The sequence below is a fragment of the Python bivittatus genome, unplaced genomic scaffold (genome assembly GCF_059951505.1).
Source record: "Python bivittatus isolate LINGU-HERP-01145 unplaced genomic scaffold, Pbiv_v1 ctg000850_np1212, whole genome shotgun sequence".
Lineage (NCBI taxonomy): Eukaryota > Metazoa > Chordata > Lepidosauria > Squamata > Pythonidae > Python > Python bivittatus.
The window spans coordinates 47,075,891-47,093,427 of record NW_028277112.1 but is presented as its reverse complement, the minus strand read 5'-3'; the positions used below and the strand labels follow the sequence as shown (position 1 = coordinate 47,093,427).

Sequence of the window (17,537 nt, the reverse complement as noted above, 5' to 3'; positions counted from 1 at the left end):
TCACCGTTATTTTTATTTACCAGTTTACTTCTCCATGCCTTTGTTTTCATTTGGCAAGCAGTAAGTCATGAGTCATTAGTGGAAATTAATGATGGTGTTCTCAATGTCAGCCAAGCCACTGCAATCAAGCAAAGGGCATTTTCCAACCCAGGCCAATACAAAGCAATAGCTGTTAGGATTTTGATAACAGGGAAAATAATTATAAAGAAGGCAGGATTACTGTTCACAATGGAATGGCTAAAGAGCAGTATTAATAATAAGTTAACAATTTATTGTAATAAGCTGTTTATTAATTGTAATAATCAACTTTGCATGTGAAAGAATTGGTTTGGGAGAAAATAACTAAGTTAAATTTGTATTGTATGTTTGTGCCATGCTGAACAGATAAATGGGCAAGTTCTCTATGGAAAAACTCATCAGAACGCATCTTCAATAATCAAATGTGCACCTTCTAAAGTAAAAATAATCTTTGTCAGGTAAGAAGCCTTTAATGTTTGTATCTTTTAACCTTTTAGTCTTGTCTCAGTTCATCTTTCAATTAATGGGAAAGGGAGAGAGAGAAACCACTGAAGCATTGCTGAGAGTTTTCTTGGATGATATACCTGTTTTCAGAATTGCAGGTATTAATTCTGGAGTCCCTCTGGACTGAGGTGGAGATAAATCACCTAAATCAGCAGATAAATAAATATTGTAGATAATCCTTTTTATTAATACAAAAGTATTAATTTAGATATTAAAGTTTAAAGAAAACCTTGTCAAATATTCAGTTTTGTAGTGTTAAATTCAGTGTACTTTTTGTATGATAGAAACAAAGATGCTGTCCTTCAGATGGCTGTTTGTCCTGGCAAATCACTGGCATCTCCATCTTTGTCTTCTGGGACAGTTCAGCATGAAGAGGTACAATATACATTCAATATTCATCTAAATTTAGTGACTGGAAAAGTTGCTAATTGTAATGTTTTCCATTGCAAATAATCACAAACCAGAACCAGTTTTAATCTAGAAGTAACTTCATAGAGATATTTTAAGTAGAAATAAATGTATTTCTTCTATGACCACTACAGTGAATATATATTTTAACACTATATTTATTTGTTTAGGGGGAAGTGAACATTTCAAACTCTAATTTAGCAATAGATCTGACTTTATATAAGAATGTTCAAAATGTGGAACTACCTAAGGTAAATACATGTATTTATGCTCTGTTGGTGTCTCTGTAGTCCTGAATGAATTTCTGACTGTAATTTCTTTTAGTATGATGCAGAAGGCACAAATAAGCTACCTCCCCTGCTTTTTTTTTTTTTTTTCTGTATCAGAGATTCAGTCAAGGGAGGGACAGTCTGAAATACTTTAGCCCAGTGTCAATATTTACCTAATTCCTCTTGTAATTGTCAGGCTAAACAGAAATCCGCCTCCAGCCAAGGACGGTTATTGGTCTAGAATCTTCAAAACAATTATTTTAGTTACTATTTAGTTGCTGCTTAGTCTTCATTTTAAACTTAGAGAAAAGGCGGGAGATACCTTCTGGCACTATCCACAGGCCAGGTCTTCATTTTAGAAAATAAAAAATAATGTCTCCTTTTGGATGGAGCAGAGAATATCCCATTAACTAGACTACTGTCTGAGCAACAAAAAGGGAGAAAATACAGAGTAAGGAAAATAGTCTGTTTTGAGGAAAATAAATACCATTTTAGAAAACCAGCAATACTTGTATTGCTGCTCAATAATTCTTTCCAAAAATCTTCAAATAATTTATTCTCAGTGCAACACTTTTACTTTATCTTTGCATCAGTTTAACAAATAGGGAAATGTCTTGTAGAAATCACAGCCATATCTTCTGAGCTATCATTATATTGTGTGTGTCTTGTTGTTTTTTCTGTACAGTGCTTCTCACAACTTTTGGTAACAATAGATGATCCTAAACTCATTACTTTGTGGAACTTTAACTTTACAATTAAAAGAAACACAGAATGTTTCAATCCTGATTACTCTTCTACTTTTTTTTCCAGTACTAGAGAAACGTCAGGCAGTGCTAATTGAGCCTTTCAGTTCATTACTTATTAATACATTTAATATGTTTGATGCTTACCTAGATATAATTAATACTGATAAAACTGTTATATGAAGGACCATATGAAATTTACTAACATCTCTGAAGTGGAATAATTTCTTCAACATGCCTTGAATTAGATATGGGTGGACCCGCACATTGCTGGTTTATGTCATTTTTTTCACCCTGGACCCATATTTCCATTCTTCCTGCTCTGTGAACCTGAAGAAAATCACAAAATACAACATATATGTATATATACCCATATATAGATACATACATATCAATATGCATATACAAGAACATTCTTTGATGTGCTTAAATTACCAAAAATGCTTTTTAAGTTTCTGAGAAGTGCAAAATCTGAAGTGTGGCTAAGATTTGATCTGTATATTAATCTGAAAGATTTAGATTAAGGCTATTTTTGTAGAAATTTGGAAAGACAGAATTTCTGAAGTATTACTTTACCTCTGGTTAAACTCTTCAATAACTGTAGTTGCCCTTTGTGATTCCTTAGGATCAAGGTGGCATAGGTATTGCCATTGGTGAAGAAGATACACTTAATGGTGTTATTATTCAGAGCTTAACAGATCATGGTGCAGCAGGAAAGGTAAACTGGACACCAAAGATAATAAAAAATTACATTTCCTCCTCCCCAACCCATGTTAACATGTTTGTTTGATCTCAGGATGGCCGAATTAAAGTTGGAGATCAAATTCTAGCAGTGGATGATGAAGTTGTTGTGGGCTATCCTATAGAAAAGGTAATTGAGCAATGACTACCCTATGCAGCTTTTGAAGACTTGTTTGTCATAACTGCTGATATGTCTTGGTTATTGCATATAGATACTTTCTATGGGACTAGGATTGTAGCATTGTTTAGTTTTTTTTAAATCAATTCCTGTCTCATGTCTCAGTGAAGACACCAGTCTTGATTGTTTGATGGATGAGGCTGACTGTTAGATGGATGAGGATCCTTAATGTGTAATGAAAAATTTAAAATGTCTCTTTTCAAGGGAAAACGTATAGTGTGTGTGTGTATTCACTTCTTTAGCTGAAATACTAACAATCATCTCTTGGCAGGGAAAAGAAAGCAAGTTATAGAAATGGCCATTTAGTCAAATATTTGTTCAAACACATAGGATTTGCTTTACTCTTACAACTTAGCCATAATAGTTCTGCTGAATATTACATACCCATATGTTTGTTAGTTACATGACAACTTGTTCTGTATATTATTTATTATGTTCTGTTTATTATTTCAACAAGTTTATCAGTTTGCTGAAAACATCAAAACCCAATGTGAAACTCACCATTAGTTCAGTTGAACAAGAATGTCCGGCAGTTACCCAGCCATTAACAGCAACTTATAGCACCACTTTGGGTGAGGGAACCAATATCCAACCATTAGCAATTGTTCCATCATCTGAGTCACCAGAACCAGAGTCAATTAAAAGTAAGAATCTTCATTTACTCCATGTCTCACAAATAAACTTAGTACACTGTGTCCATACCGACGTGCGTGCATGCACACATAACTTACCAATTATTGAACTAGTCCTACTATCTTAACTTTATAGAATATCTAAAGCTCTTAGCCATAATCTTAAGCCATTAACCTATATATCATTGACTTGGTGCCCCAAATATCCTCCTTTGTGAGATTAAAGCAAGCTATATAGAAATCAATATGTTCCTTTCAGTCAGTGTATTGTGTTTTAATTTTCTTCCCTTTTCTTCTTATTGGCCTTTAAAAGCATAGTTAGCCAGTTATAAAGTAGAAATATGTGTATGATCATATATCAGCTGTAAGACCAGAGATCACTGGATTTGTCCCATGGTCAGCTGTGGCTCTGTAATGATATGACATATATTATTATATTAATATTTGCTGAAATATTTCAGAAATATACCTCAAAGGTAGTTTTCATTTAAAATCAAAACTTTATTAAGGAAGTGTATACCTTAGTGTCTTTGATGTACTGATGTATCCTAATTCCATTGAGGACAAACTTCTATGGACCAAATAAATCCAGCTATGGGGGTAGCTGCTTTCTACTTCATGAGTTGCAAAGTGGTACTCTTGATGTAAAATGAACAAGGTAAACTAAATCACAGATTATAACTAGTTCTAATTTGTGTTTTTAGATACAAGCAGGTCTTCAACTCCAGCTATATTAGCTTCTGATCCAGCCACTTGTCCAATCATCCCAGGTTATGAAACAACAATCAGTATCTCCAAGGGACGTACTGGTCTTGGTTTGAGCATTGTGGGAGGAGCCGACACATTGCTGGTGGGTAAAAATTGTTTTTTGTAATCTCTATATGATCACAAGCTAAAATTTCTAACACAAAAAGTATGTCCCATCGAATGCAGTAGCACTTAGGTATATGGATGTAGGATTGCACTGTGAGACAAGTATAAAGTGACTTGAATAAATTAATTTAAATACAAGTTATATTATTGGAAATAACTTTAAATTATTTCCTATAATTACCATTTTTTTAGGCATAAGGCACTAATGCCTAAAAAAATGGTAAACCTATATTACATTTCATTCCTAGTTGTATTAAATAATATTTGTATATTTTGAATCTGTAAGTTACTGACGTTTTTTAAAATGTTGTTGGTCAACTTCTTTTTATCATATTTTAGCAAGTAGTTTCTTGTTAAAGTTTCTTTGTATTCTAGTATAATTGTTTCTATATTGTTATATAAAATGTCTATTGTTCTGATTTGTAGTGTTCATTAAGAAGTACATAATTAAGATCTCATTTCTCCTTTTTTTCTTATTCTTAGTGCACTTCCATCTTTAGTATCTAATAATACACTGATGCTTCAGATACCTATTTAAAAATACATTTGCACTGAGGTTTATGAATCTAAATGTATTTCTTTTTCTGTTTTCCTACATTCAAAATCTTTTCTTTACCTTAGGATAGTTGCAATACCTGGTTAAGAAGTCTAACAGATTGGTGATACAATTTTTTAAATCTACAGGGAGCAATTATTATCCATGAAGTATATGAAGAAGGAGCAGCATCCAAAGATGGAAGGCTCTGGGCTGGTGATCAGATCTTAGAGGTATAACACTGAAAATTATACAACTTACAGTATTCTTCTGTATAGGAACTAGAACTGATGGGGAGAAGAGGGCAGTAGTGGAGATCTATGTAGTTTTTGTAATAAGTTAGTGAAAGTATCCAGCTTTCCTCATCTACCAATTTCAGGTGAATGGTATTGACCTAAGGAATGCAACACATGATGAAGCTATAAATGTTCTCAGACAGACACCGCAGAAAGTCCGCCTCACTGTTTACAGGGATGAAGCCCAGTATAAAGAAGAAGACATGTATGATGTACTCAGTATAGAGTTACAAAAGAAACCAGGCAAAGGACTTGGATTAAGTATTGTGGGGAAAAGGTAGGTACAGAAAGGTTCTTCTGAAACTCTTATGGAATATGGTTTATTGCCAGAAACAAGGTTTCTAAGAAAAGGCAAAGTTAATTTGGTCCAAACATGACTAAAAAGTACAGAGTTGGGTTTTAGTTTTGACATATTCTTGACTTCATGCTTAACTATGCAGTAAGTCTAATTCAGTTACCCTCTGTGCAAAAATGAGAATAGTTTTCAGATCAACCCAATAAACAGCTTATTAAGGGATTTATTAGGAGTGTATTTGTTTCTATACAAAACAGAAAATGTGTGTTGTTTTATATATGAAACAGACACACTCTGGCTTAGAGGTTCAGTCAAACTGTTCCAGTTGGGTCATAGTCTAGCAGAACTGATATCCAGAATATTTGGATTGTTCTAGGTTTTGTCCAAGAAAAAATCTAGAAGAATCTGACGGGTGAGCAAGGCGAGGCTGTGGTACCTTGTTCTTCTCTCCCCTCCTCCTCTGTATATTCTATGCACCATCCTGGCCTCCTGGCCTCCCCATCACTATGCTTGAATTCAGGTGTGGCATATCCTACAAGCCAACCTGCCCTCTCCCTGATCTTTCCCATCTGGAAAATTACAGGATTTTTTTCCTGCCAGTACTACAGTTGTGTTCTCATAAGCCCAATTTCTTGTGTTTGTGGTAGTGGAAAGGAATCTATACGGGTTTTAAAAGACACTTCTTATTTAGTGCCTATGACATAATCCTGGCTCTCAAATTAATTTCTGAGTAGTTTTTTTTCCAAACAAGTTTATAATACATTTTTAATAATGGTGTTTTTTTTTAAAAAAGGATACTATAAATTTATGAAATATGTAAAAATATCTGTAACAAATTTATAAAAACACAAAATGTAATATTAGATATACAGCTTATTAGTATTTTATAATATTCAATATAATTATAAGTCATTATAAACCTCTTATGAATGTTCTAAGAATGATTAAAACAATGCGTTGGAGGGTATGTTTACACAGGAATATAGAGATTAGGAATTAAATTTACACAGTTCTGCACTGTTTGTAAACCAACTCAAAAATATGACAGGATGGTATAGAAGAGTCCAAATAAGTACAGTAACTAAATAAAAGAAATAACATCAAAACATCAATATTCCATTTGCAGAAACGACACTGGTGTGTTTGTGTCAGACATTGTCAAAGGAGGTATAGCAGATCTGGATGGAAGGTTAATGCAAGGAGACCAGATATTAATGGTGAATGATGAAGATGTTCGAAATGCTAACCAAGAGACAGTGGCAGCTTTATTAAAGGTACCACTAGATTTTGAGATGAAATGATACTATATTAATTCAGAATCTGATCCAGACTCTCTTTGGTTGAAATGCCAAATCTTTGATTTGATTTGGGTATAATTATTTTGATCAAATCAAATAAATGTACTGGGATACTGAAACCCTGCTAATGTAATCTATACAGCCACTCCTCATTTAGCGACTACCTTGGTTAGTGACCATTCACAAATGCGACAGTAATAAACGGTAATAAAAAATTCCAACCAATGTGCACAATTATGACCAAATTTAATGTGCCTAACAATAATACATGCCGGAGTGAGAGTAATGTTGGTGTAGCTGCATGAGAGAACTATATCTGAATGAGACGGCAGCAACTGGTGATCTTTGCAGCATCTTCTCTCTCTCTCTGTCTGTCATGTGTTCACTTAGCAACCATTTAGCTTAATGACCTGGTTGCTGGAATAGAACCTGCTCACTAAACAAGGAGTGGGTTTATTTTTTGTTACCTTTTCATGAGTGACACTAATATTAACATTTATGTTTCCCATATAAATCAGATGAAGGGGCTGAACTGAGCAATTTGTTTAGAAATCTCTTTTTTTAACCATCATTGTTGCGCTCACCACATTTAGAACTGATACATGATATTTTGTTCAGATTTAACATTAAGATGTGCTACCAGTTGAAAAAGCTACTATTTAAGTGAGCTCTTCTTCAGTGGCTTCTTCATAGTGGAACAAAGAGGAAGCCTGGGTGTTCAATGATCCAAATGAACAATAAGTCAGGTGTTGGAGGTTAAAATTTAATTGTTAAGGCAAAGAGTAATACAACCTTGTATTAAAGCCACAATGGAGTTGTAGAAATTGATGCTGGATTTTAAAATTAGATTTTAAGCCTATCCCTTCTTTGATGGGCACTCAAACAGTTAACTCTTGATGAATGTTGTCATTGCAGTGATTTTTTAATGTGTCTAGTTAACTGGTTTGTCAAGAATATCTCCCATTTCAAGTACTGCATAAGGTAGAAGTGAATTTTGTTACAACTGTTGCTGAAAATGGAGTGCCAATAGTTAGTGATTTGTGAGCTTTTTATAATGATGTTTATAGACAGATCTTTAAACTGAGCCCTTAAACTCACATAGAAGGTTTGAAGCATGTGAAATATTTATGCCCATTTGGGATTTTAGGTTTGAGTCATTCAATCCCAATATTGATTGATCATATAGCTATTATACAAATTTTTCAGCTGACAATTGTATCAAATGGTTTTTGTCTTCTTTCAACTAAGAAATTACTTTATTGATCCTGGGTCAAGATAATTGACCCAGGATCAATAACAAATAATGACTGCTTTCTAGTGCTCATTAGGTGTTGTGAAACTAGAAGTTGGAAGAATAAAGGCCAGCCCGTTCCATTCAGAGAGGAGGATGTCTCAGAGCAGCCAGGTTTGTATCTATTTGCACTGACTTCATCTGAAAAAAAATCAAGTTTATTATTATATTACAAAAGAAAGTAAACAAGGAAATTTTGATTTTGCTCTAACATGATTTTTCTGTTTACCCACAACTGAATTCCATAATTGGTTCAACTAACCCACGTTAAATAACTTAGATCTTTAAAAGTGATATTTAGGACTCCACAAATTGTGAAGGTCAAAATATATCTACCACCTCACTGAACATCAAATTGACATTTATTTTTATGATTTTTGCTATCACAACTAAACTTTGAGAGCGCAGTAAATGTTCTTCTGTTGACCATACCTTTTACTATCAGAGCTGCACCGGTATAGGGGCATAGGGGATGGAATAGTTCATCATCTTTCTCATGACTTTACAATACCTCCAGTTAGGATAATTGCTTAAGAGTTTTATTCTATAAGGGAAAGAATACACTGTCACACAGAACCAGGAATGCTTCTTCAATACGCTTTCCTGTACTGGCGTCCAGTATTTAAGCCAGACAACACAGTTGTCCAAATCCCACTGTTATAGCTGAATCTGTTGTAGCCTGTATTATTTTTAGATCCAGATTTTTTACCTTTGCTCTTGTAGAAACCATGTCCTGGATCCAAACTGGTAGACATATTTAGAGGAAAATTACGCTGTGTTACTGAAATATTAGATAATATTGGTTCAGAAAGAAAGCAAGGACTCCAGAATAATTTTAATGTAATTCTCTAAGGTCAGTGAAGGAAGTGGCAGCCTGTCGTCATTCAGTTTCCCAGGTTGTGGATCCAACCCGCCTGAAAGTTATGAAAGTACTCTAAAGAAGAATTGTTGTAAGTTTCAGTAGTAATTATTTATATTATACTGTATTATACTGTATTATACTGTACTATACTGTACTATACTATATATTTCTGTGCTATGTTCTAACAGATAAGTGATGGCACACCATAAGACTGGGTTTAAGACAAAATTTAAACAGCTTCAAAAAAAAAAAATTATAAGCACAGATAGTCCTCAAGTTATGATGGCAATTGGAACTAGAATTTCTGTCGCCAAGTAATGCAATTGTAAAGTGCGCCATCGCATGACCACATTGCTTAGTAACAATTCCTCGTTGCCATTGTTAAGTGAGGATCATGGGTCATTAAGTAAGCATTTCCTTGCAACTTCCTGCCAGTTTCCAACAACCAGAGTCAGTGGGGAAGCCAGCAGAAAGTTGCAAGTCCCAGGCAGCTCGCAAGCACGCTGGCAGGTAGGTAAGGGGCTGTTGCTGGGTGGGAAGGGGAGCAAGGGTGTGCGCGGGTGGCCGGGGAGGCATGGCGCAAGCATGGTAGGACTTGGGATGGCTGCTGCTGGGTGGGGGAGGACGCACAAGAGTGTACAAGCGATGGGGAGATGTGATATAGCATGACAAGGCTAAGGAGGGTGCGTAGATGGCAAAGGAGGTGCAGCATCAGGGCTTTGGTGACTGGGGGTGGGTGCATGACTAGCAGGGGAGGTACAGCATGAGTGCAGCAAGGCTCAGAGAGGGTGCACAGGTGGCGGGGAGGCACCGTGCAAGCTCAGCAAGGCTCAAGGAGGGTGCACAAGGGTGTGGGGATGGCAGGGGAGGCACGCTGTGATCGCAGCAAGGCTTAGGGAGGGTGCATGAAGGTGTGTGGGTAGCTGGCAAGGCATGGTATGAGTGCAGAGGGGTTGGGGTAGGGTGCATAGGTGGGGGAGACTTAAGCAACTCGTGACCTTCCTTGCTGTCTTCCCCATTGACTTGCTTGTGGGAAGCTGGCAGGAATGGTCGCAAATCGTGATCACATGACTGCAGGACATTGCAACCATCATAAGTGCAAGCCAGTTTTCAATGGCCCAGGTCGGGATCACATGATTGTGGGGGTGCTGGGATGGCTGGAACTTCGAGAACTGGTCATAACCCCCACTTGTTCAGTGCCGTTGTAACTTCAAATAGTTGCTGAATAAGTGATTGTAAACTGAGGACTACCTGTACACAGCCTCACCAATTAACTTTGCTCATAATCACTGAACCATCTAAACAGTAAATGATATTTCCTTCCAGCATTTCTATAAAACAACCAAAGCAATTTTTTCAGTGTTGCAGAAAGGAGACTACCCCCACATCTTCCTTCAGCTTCTTAAATTTCAGACGCCACCTATCCCCGATTATGTCTACCTGTCCCATCAGGTCCAGCAGGAGAGGTGTGCTCCAGGTCCCATCTACTTGAGAATGTCATCTGGCTAGGCCCAGGAAGAGAGTCTTTTCTATCATGGCACCTGCCCTTTGGGACATCATCCCCCAGAAATTAGATTGGCTCTGATTCTACTGGCTTTTTGCAAGGCCCTAAATGCATACTTCTGTCACCTGGCTTGGGGTCCAGATGTGTGGTAGAGCCTGTGCAGTGGCTACTGGTGAATTTTTGTACCTTGGCTCCTGATTGTACTTGTATGGTTTTTATATTTTTGGTTTTTTAATACGTTGGTTAATTGTTGTTAGCTGCCCAGTGTCATGCATTTTGAGATGGGCTGCCATATAAATTGAATGAACAAACGAACGAACAAACGAACGAATGAACAAATGAATGTGGTGCAATAAAACACAGAGGAAAACTTGCTTACAGAACTATAGAGATAAAAGGGGCTGCTTAAGCCATCAGGACCAAGCGCCTATTCAGGGATGGATTCCCTATTAAACATCAGTGGCAGAGGACTCTAGGCTCTCCTTAAACATACCCATTAAAGGAAAGCCCACCATTTTCCTAAGGAATTTGATTCCGCCATCAAACTGCTCTTACAATAGAAAATCTCCCTTTCTTTAATGTAAGATTTGCTGGAATCTGCATTCTTTTCATGTAAGACCATTATTCTACACCTTTTTTTAATATGCTACCTCTGCAGAAATGTAGATACCTGATGAGGTTTATAAACAAAAATTAAAGTTCTTTCTACTGCTGCAGGGGGAAAACATACTGCAAAGAAAACTGAATTAAAAATCAAAATTTGGGAGATTTCCTGTTGTGTGTTTTGAAGTATTTAAGAATAAATGTAAATCAGGTTGCATTAAGGCCATGTTGCAAGGTAAAATATAAATTTGTTTATTACAGGAGTCCTGGTTCTTCAGATTGCACTTCCAACTTTTTTGAAGTGTTTTGCTCCAAACAGCTCAAAATCTATTATTCATTGTTGCATTTAATAAAACTCATAATAATTATCGACATCATGTTATAATTATTAACACAAGAAAAAAATAGCGCCATCCTAAAAGCTTTTTCTGCCTAATCTGGAAACAGTAGCTATCTGTTGCTGAGAATATTTTTTTTTATTTGCTGTAAAACAACGTAGCCTTTTAAACTGCATGAAAATTCAGCAATTTAAAACAGAAGATTACAACTATAACTTTTGTCTTTTTAATAGTGGCATCTGAAATACAAGGATTAAGAACAGTTGAAATAAAAAAGGTAAATCCCAGCATATTTAATAAAATAAGAAAGGATTGGATAGAAATATGTTAAACAAAATATTTGGTGAAAAATAGATTAGAATGTATTGGTAATTAAAAAAAAAATCTTTTGAATTTATATAGAACAACATCACCTTTTTTATCCAGTGCGTTAAGATTTAAAAATCACTTTTCTAACTATATTTGGTGATTGTTCCCTTAATTAAGAACTGCATAAGCTTTGTTCCAAAATGTGTTTTATCCTTCAGAATTAGGATTATTGCTTTATCTGTTTATTTTTTTAAAAAGCTGTTGTTAATAATCCAAATGTTTAGACATCTGCAGGTGGAGGTTTTTTTTAACATAATAATTTTTTAAAATCATACTGTCCTGGTTCATGTCATGTTGCAAGCTACCCGATTCAGTTTGAATCGTTTTAGTTTTAGTTTTAGTTTTAGTTTTAGTTGACGTTTTAGAGCCTGTTCACCACATGGGCAGGACAGGCCTGCTGTTCAGGAAATAGAAGCCCACAGCTCCCTTGAGGATACAAAATGATTTGCATGAAAGTCCATACAGGCGATGTTTGTTCATAACCTTCAGATTATTTTGAAACATGTTGTATAGTAGGAATATGCCAGCAAAGTAAGAGTAAAGCAGTAATAAAAATCTGCTTTAAAGAAGGATTTTTTTTTTTAACAAAAGGTTTTAAACTCTGCAAAACATCAAAAGGGATCAAGACAAGCTGCACTTCCCCCTTTCCACTATAGAAACTTTTACCAAAAAGAATGATTCCACCCAGCTGCTGATACCACCTGGACCTTTAGATGTTGATGTTAAAATCCTTGAACTCCTAGTCATGTTTCCTATTGCAGCAAGGGGGCAAGAAGTGGAAACATTTTGCTCTTGTTTGTAGCAGCAAAATAGCTTTGATGAAAACAGGCTGCTAGAGTGAATAGTTTTAAGGATAACATTCAGTGGCAAGGTTCACAAATAGCAGTGTTCACTTTAATCAAACATAGCAATTGACCATTTTTTTACATTGAAAACTGAGTGAGAATGATGAGTTAGTAGCTCTGCCTGTGCTGTAACTTTGTCTAGAAATTGAACTATTCTTGATTGATTATGTGCCATCAAGTCAGTGTCAAGTCTTAGGCACCAGCTGGTCTTTATGATTCCTGTGATTGTGTGGTGACAAGAACCAGTCTCAAATCCATCCAGGCATACCAGTCCTATAGCTGCTGTGTCTGATAACTTCTTGGAATTACTGGGAGTTCGGTGGGAAGAGGTCATTCTCTCCTGTTCCTCTTCCAAGGAGATGCTCCCCAAGTTCCAGGTCTAGGCAGAGCTGAGCCTTAAGCATCAACATTGAAACAGGGATTCTAGTAAGTCACCTACTCGAAATCTTTCCCTAAAAGGAAAAAATCCATATAAAAAGCATCCCCAGGAAATGCCCATTCAGCCTAACTTAACATTCACCAAGAATTTTATAAAACAACCTTCTTTTTAACTCAAATTTACTGATATGCAGTAGATAGGAAACAGTTGCTTTTTTAAAAATATAATAGAGAATAGCAGATAATCATTTTCCTCATTTTTGCATTTGGTATTTGGTACTGTTTCAATATTGCAACATTCAGGAAGTTTTGGTACATAAATTACTTTAATACTAACTATAATTTTCACTGGCATTATGTTTTTAATCTTTCTGAAATTGTTTTAGATAAAACCTAACAATTTTTTAAAAATTGTTTAAAAAAACCCCTAGAAGTAGCTTTTAAAGCTACTGTTTATTTAACAGACTGTTCCATCTCAGATTCTACAAGACAAAACAAGTAAACTTAAGTCAAAGTTGTGGGCAAAAAAATACACTAGAGGGAGCATGACTTTTATATGATTGTAGCACTTCCCTAAGTTCCCTAATGAAAAGATGTGTTTCAGGTAATAGTGGCACTTATACATTAACATTTTATTTCTGATTTTTTTAATGAGATACAAAAGATATTGGCAACAAAAAAGCAATCAAACTACAAACTAATATATCCTGAAATCAGCCAAGATGTGGGGCAATTTTTTAAAAACAGCTAAGAAAATGAATATATTTTGCATTAATGTTTCCATGTAGTTCTCAAAATGGAACATTCACAAATCTCTTCCATTTTCAGACATAAAAAGTTGAGCCATTTGTTCAAATATTTATCATAGCTTTCCCATTTTGGAATACTATTTAGATCACTTAAAACCTCCCATAATCTGCAACCAGTATGGAGGTGAGAAAAGTAGTTTTCTTTATCTGTTTTCTTTTCAGTCACGTAGAATATCTCAAAGGTAAATTTTGTACAGGGTCTCCTGGTCAATACATGGTAAACCAAATAATTAAGTTAAATAGAAATGAGGCAACAAAATAATAAGCAAGCTAGCATCCTCCTAGCCTCTCCATGCTTTCTGGAAGAGCTCTTGATTGCTTCTGAAGGCAATCAAAGAGGGGTCTTAATCTAATTTCTAAGGGGAGGCTGTTCCTCAGGACAAGTGTAATAAATGCAAAACACTATGATCCTCAAAGGCAGCCCCGTGCCAAGTGTATTGTCATCCAGATGGGTAGTGATGAGGGCATGAGTTAATGTGGCAGGCTGGTAGGCATCCTTCCTGCTCCAGATAGGGATACAGCTGGCATGTCAGACAAAGCTGGGTAAAAGCCCTCCCAACCAAGGCCTCCACCCGTCCTTCTGGCAATAACTGTTGGTCCATTTTGGTTTGTCAGCTAAATTGGCCACAGGTTTTGAAAAGGTGCTTAAAGATAAGATCAGCGTTCCTGCTTAGTCCTCCATGTGCTATAAGAGAATGTAATGAGCATAAAATCTTCCACTCTAACCCTTGAAGGTAGGTTACAGTATTAAAACCTAGAATTTAATTTCTCTTCTACATTAAGCCAAAGTCAGCCAATTTGTCATGATTAGAACCTGCCTCTAGCAACAGAACAAAGCAAGCTTCCTTTACAGTTGTTTGTGGTTATTCTAACAGGGCCCTTCAGATTCCTTGGGAGTTAGTATTGCTGGAGGAGTAGGAAGCCCCCTTGGTGATGTTCCCATTTTTATAGCCATGATGCATCCAAATGGAGTTGCAGCACAAACTCAGAAACTGAGGGTAAGAAGAAAGTAGAAAATATTACAACAGACTATTCTAACTTCAACCTGATCCAGTGTTGTAGTTTTTATTTGCGTGTTAATCAGGTAAGGCGATGGTAGGTAACCTGTGGTTTGTTGGCCCTATTTAATGGCTTCCAAATCACCTCCAGTCATATCATTGAAGTTCAGCAACTTAACTGCCAATTTTGAGTGGCACAATGGTATTATTGTTTGTTTGGTTTGATGGTTAAAAGATGCAAAATGGAGGTTGTAAAGAGTCACTGTTGTGAAATGGACAGCCATATAAATCATTTGAATAAAATAAATAAACCTCCATGAAGCTCAAAATACCCATCTGTACTTTAATCCTCCATCTTTTCCCCAAAAGATGAAAACAGCTGAACATTTTCCAGTAATGTTGCTGTGATATCACTACCATATCACCTGTTTTCTTCAGGGTCAAGAAGCTTTTTTCAAAAGAGCAAAACATGACCCTCAGTTGCATGAGAGTTGCCCATACCTGATGTAAGTGAAGTCATCTTTGCAGAGGAGAATGTCATCTTAGGTACAAGGTTTTTTTTTTTTTAATCTGCATTCAGTCGTTACCGACTCTGCAGTGACTGCTTTTTGGACGAGTCCTTTGCAGTTTTCAAGGCAAGTGTTTCGGAAGTGGTTTGCCAGTGCCTCCTTCCTAGAGCAGAGCCCAGTTGGCGAGCGCAGGAGGTGGGGTTTCCGTTGCTTCGCGCCTTTTTCGGTAGTAAGGTGAATAGGGTGCTTTACCAGTAAGGTGGCTCAGTCTGGAAAGTTCCAATGAAAACTCCAGAAATGGGAGTACCTGTTCAATTTATCCAAGGAAAAGAACATTTTTTTGTTTCTGCATTGCTGCATTGCCAGTGGTAATCTAGTTTACCCATCACACCAAGCCAGTGTGTGGTATGGTTTATATCACATGGCCTGAACCGAACCAATTATAAGTTATTTGCCACAACTAAACAAATCACAGTTTGGTATATTCAGGACCCACTTTTTAATTTTAGAAACATGGAACATATTTCCAGTTATTAACATTGAGCAATGGCTTGGCAATATGCATTGTGACACTATAATGATTTTTGCCAGTTTAAGAAGCAGCCTTATGCTTGCAATGCAATGGGAAAGAAAGTGTTAATTAATGGCTTTGAAATACTGAACTTGGTATGATAGATTATTCCCCTCCCCCCCCCCCCCCCCCGTATCCCACTTTCATCATCCAGGTTGGAGATAGGATTGTGAGCATTTGTGGAACATCCACTGAGGGCATGACTCATTCCCAGGCTGTCAGTTTGCTAAAGAATGCTTTGGGCACCATTGAATTACAGGTAGGAATGTTACCTGCAATGTAACATGTAGGGGAGGGAGAATTTATCTTTCCATCATTCATATTATGGTTTGTATACTATGATGGATGCCTGGAATCATATGTCCACCCCACTAGGTAGACCAGTCCAGGAAATCAACTCCACAGAAAGTCTAAAACTCTTTTTATTGAAATTGGTTGTAATAACAGAATCTTGCAAGTTGGTGCTGTATCTCCTCCCCCTTCTTATACTCCAGTGAATCAGGGAGGCCTCTTCCTGATTCCTCTTCCAAATGTTAATCTCATTGTTCTAGACTTTAAAAAAATGCTTCAACCTCTTTTACTTAGGCAACAGTTCATACCTATTTCCATCAAGGTCATCTTAACTCTCTACATCACAATGCTTTATGGTATCTTAAAAACTAAACAAGAAGTTTGCAATCAATATGCCTTTTAAGGTAGATTTAGACTTTAAGTTGAAGTGGGAGGTATTTTGCAGCTGATCACATCATTGCACAGGTAAACTTGCTTTAAATAGGCAAGCATCTGTCCAACCCACTGCTGTGCAAACTTCTGTTAGCTCATTCCTCTGTGTGATCAGCTGCAGTGAAAAACATCCAAACACCTTTATTTGGAAACCAGGCGTATGGTTAATGTTATCACACCAGCAGCCTGTATTGGGCCTTTATATCATGAATCTTCTTAGGCATTCAGGATATCATTGCTATATTTAAGTGTTTAAAAAATTGGTATACGCAGAAGCATGTTTCTTTAGAGACTAAGTTCTATTTGCAACTAAACATAATAATAATGGCTGACTATATGCCATGTGTGTTTATGGAGGCCTAGGGATATATAATCGAAAAATGAGCTTGCTATGGAACCCAAATCACCCCATTCTGATCAAATATGCAGCCTTCTTTTAAATTCTCTTCAAGCTCAGAAAGAAATTATTCTTTCTGTATCCAGAAGGACTGAGCAGAACACTAGCTGAATGACCATTGTAACATACACAGAACAATTACTACCTGGACCTATGTTTCAACCAAAAAGAGAGAGAGAAAAAGAAAGAAAAGGGGAAGAGAAACTGAACAGATGTTAAAAACAGACAGGCTTGCAATACATAGCAATAAAACACAATGGCTCAGTTTAAATTTGAGGACAGGATAAATATGAAGTGGAAATGAGTGAGTGAGCTCAGTGGTTGGCTATGTATGTTTGAGAAAATGAAAATAAGGAAAAGCCAAACACACAGGAGCAGAAGAAAACTAAACAAAACACTGGACTGCTTTTTGTAGGTATAGTTATGCCTCCTAATAGGATATTTAGGAGTCCTTCATGAAGTTTGGTGATAACTGTTGAATATAGCTCTATGCCTGAAAAATATTTTAATTTTTTAATAAATCCAAAGCAGTTTTTGTTTTTGTTTCGTT

General features: G+C 36.3%; 1 protein-coding gene across 9 annotated transcripts in view; it reads left to right on the top strand.

Annotated features, from left to right (window-relative positions):
• Window positions 1–17,537, top strand: part of MPDZ (multiple PDZ domain crumbs cell polarity complex component) — a 103,915-nt gene that overhangs the window by 77,910 nt on the left and 8,468 nt on the right. For all 9 annotated transcript variants that reach the window (XM_088130439.1, XM_088130432.1, XM_088130433.1 and 6 more), the window contains 15 exons: window positions 385–476; window positions 807–897; window positions 1,101–1,181; window positions 2,568–2,660; window positions 2,739–2,813; window positions 3,319–3,505; window positions 4,198–4,343; window positions 5,051–5,134; window positions 5,281–5,474; window positions 6,619–6,766; window positions 8,109–8,195; window positions 8,935–9,031; window positions 11,622–11,665; window positions 14,665–14,787; window positions 16,022–16,126. In XM_088130439.1, coding sequence (XP_087986565.1) covers window positions 385–476; window positions 807–897; window positions 1,101–1,181; window positions 2,568–2,660; window positions 2,739–2,813; window positions 3,319–3,505; window positions 4,198–4,343; window positions 5,051–5,134; window positions 5,281–5,474; window positions 6,619–6,766; window positions 8,109–8,195; window positions 8,935–9,031; window positions 11,622–11,665; window positions 14,665–14,787; window positions 16,022–16,126 — 1,647 coding nt within the window. The remainder of the gene's footprint in view (window positions 1–384; window positions 477–806; window positions 898–1,100; window positions 1,182–2,567; window positions 2,661–2,738; window positions 2,814–3,318; window positions 3,506–4,197; window positions 4,344–5,050; window positions 5,135–5,280; window positions 5,475–6,618; window positions 6,767–8,108; window positions 8,196–8,934; window positions 9,032–11,621; window positions 11,666–14,664; window positions 14,788–16,021; window positions 16,127–17,537) is intronic.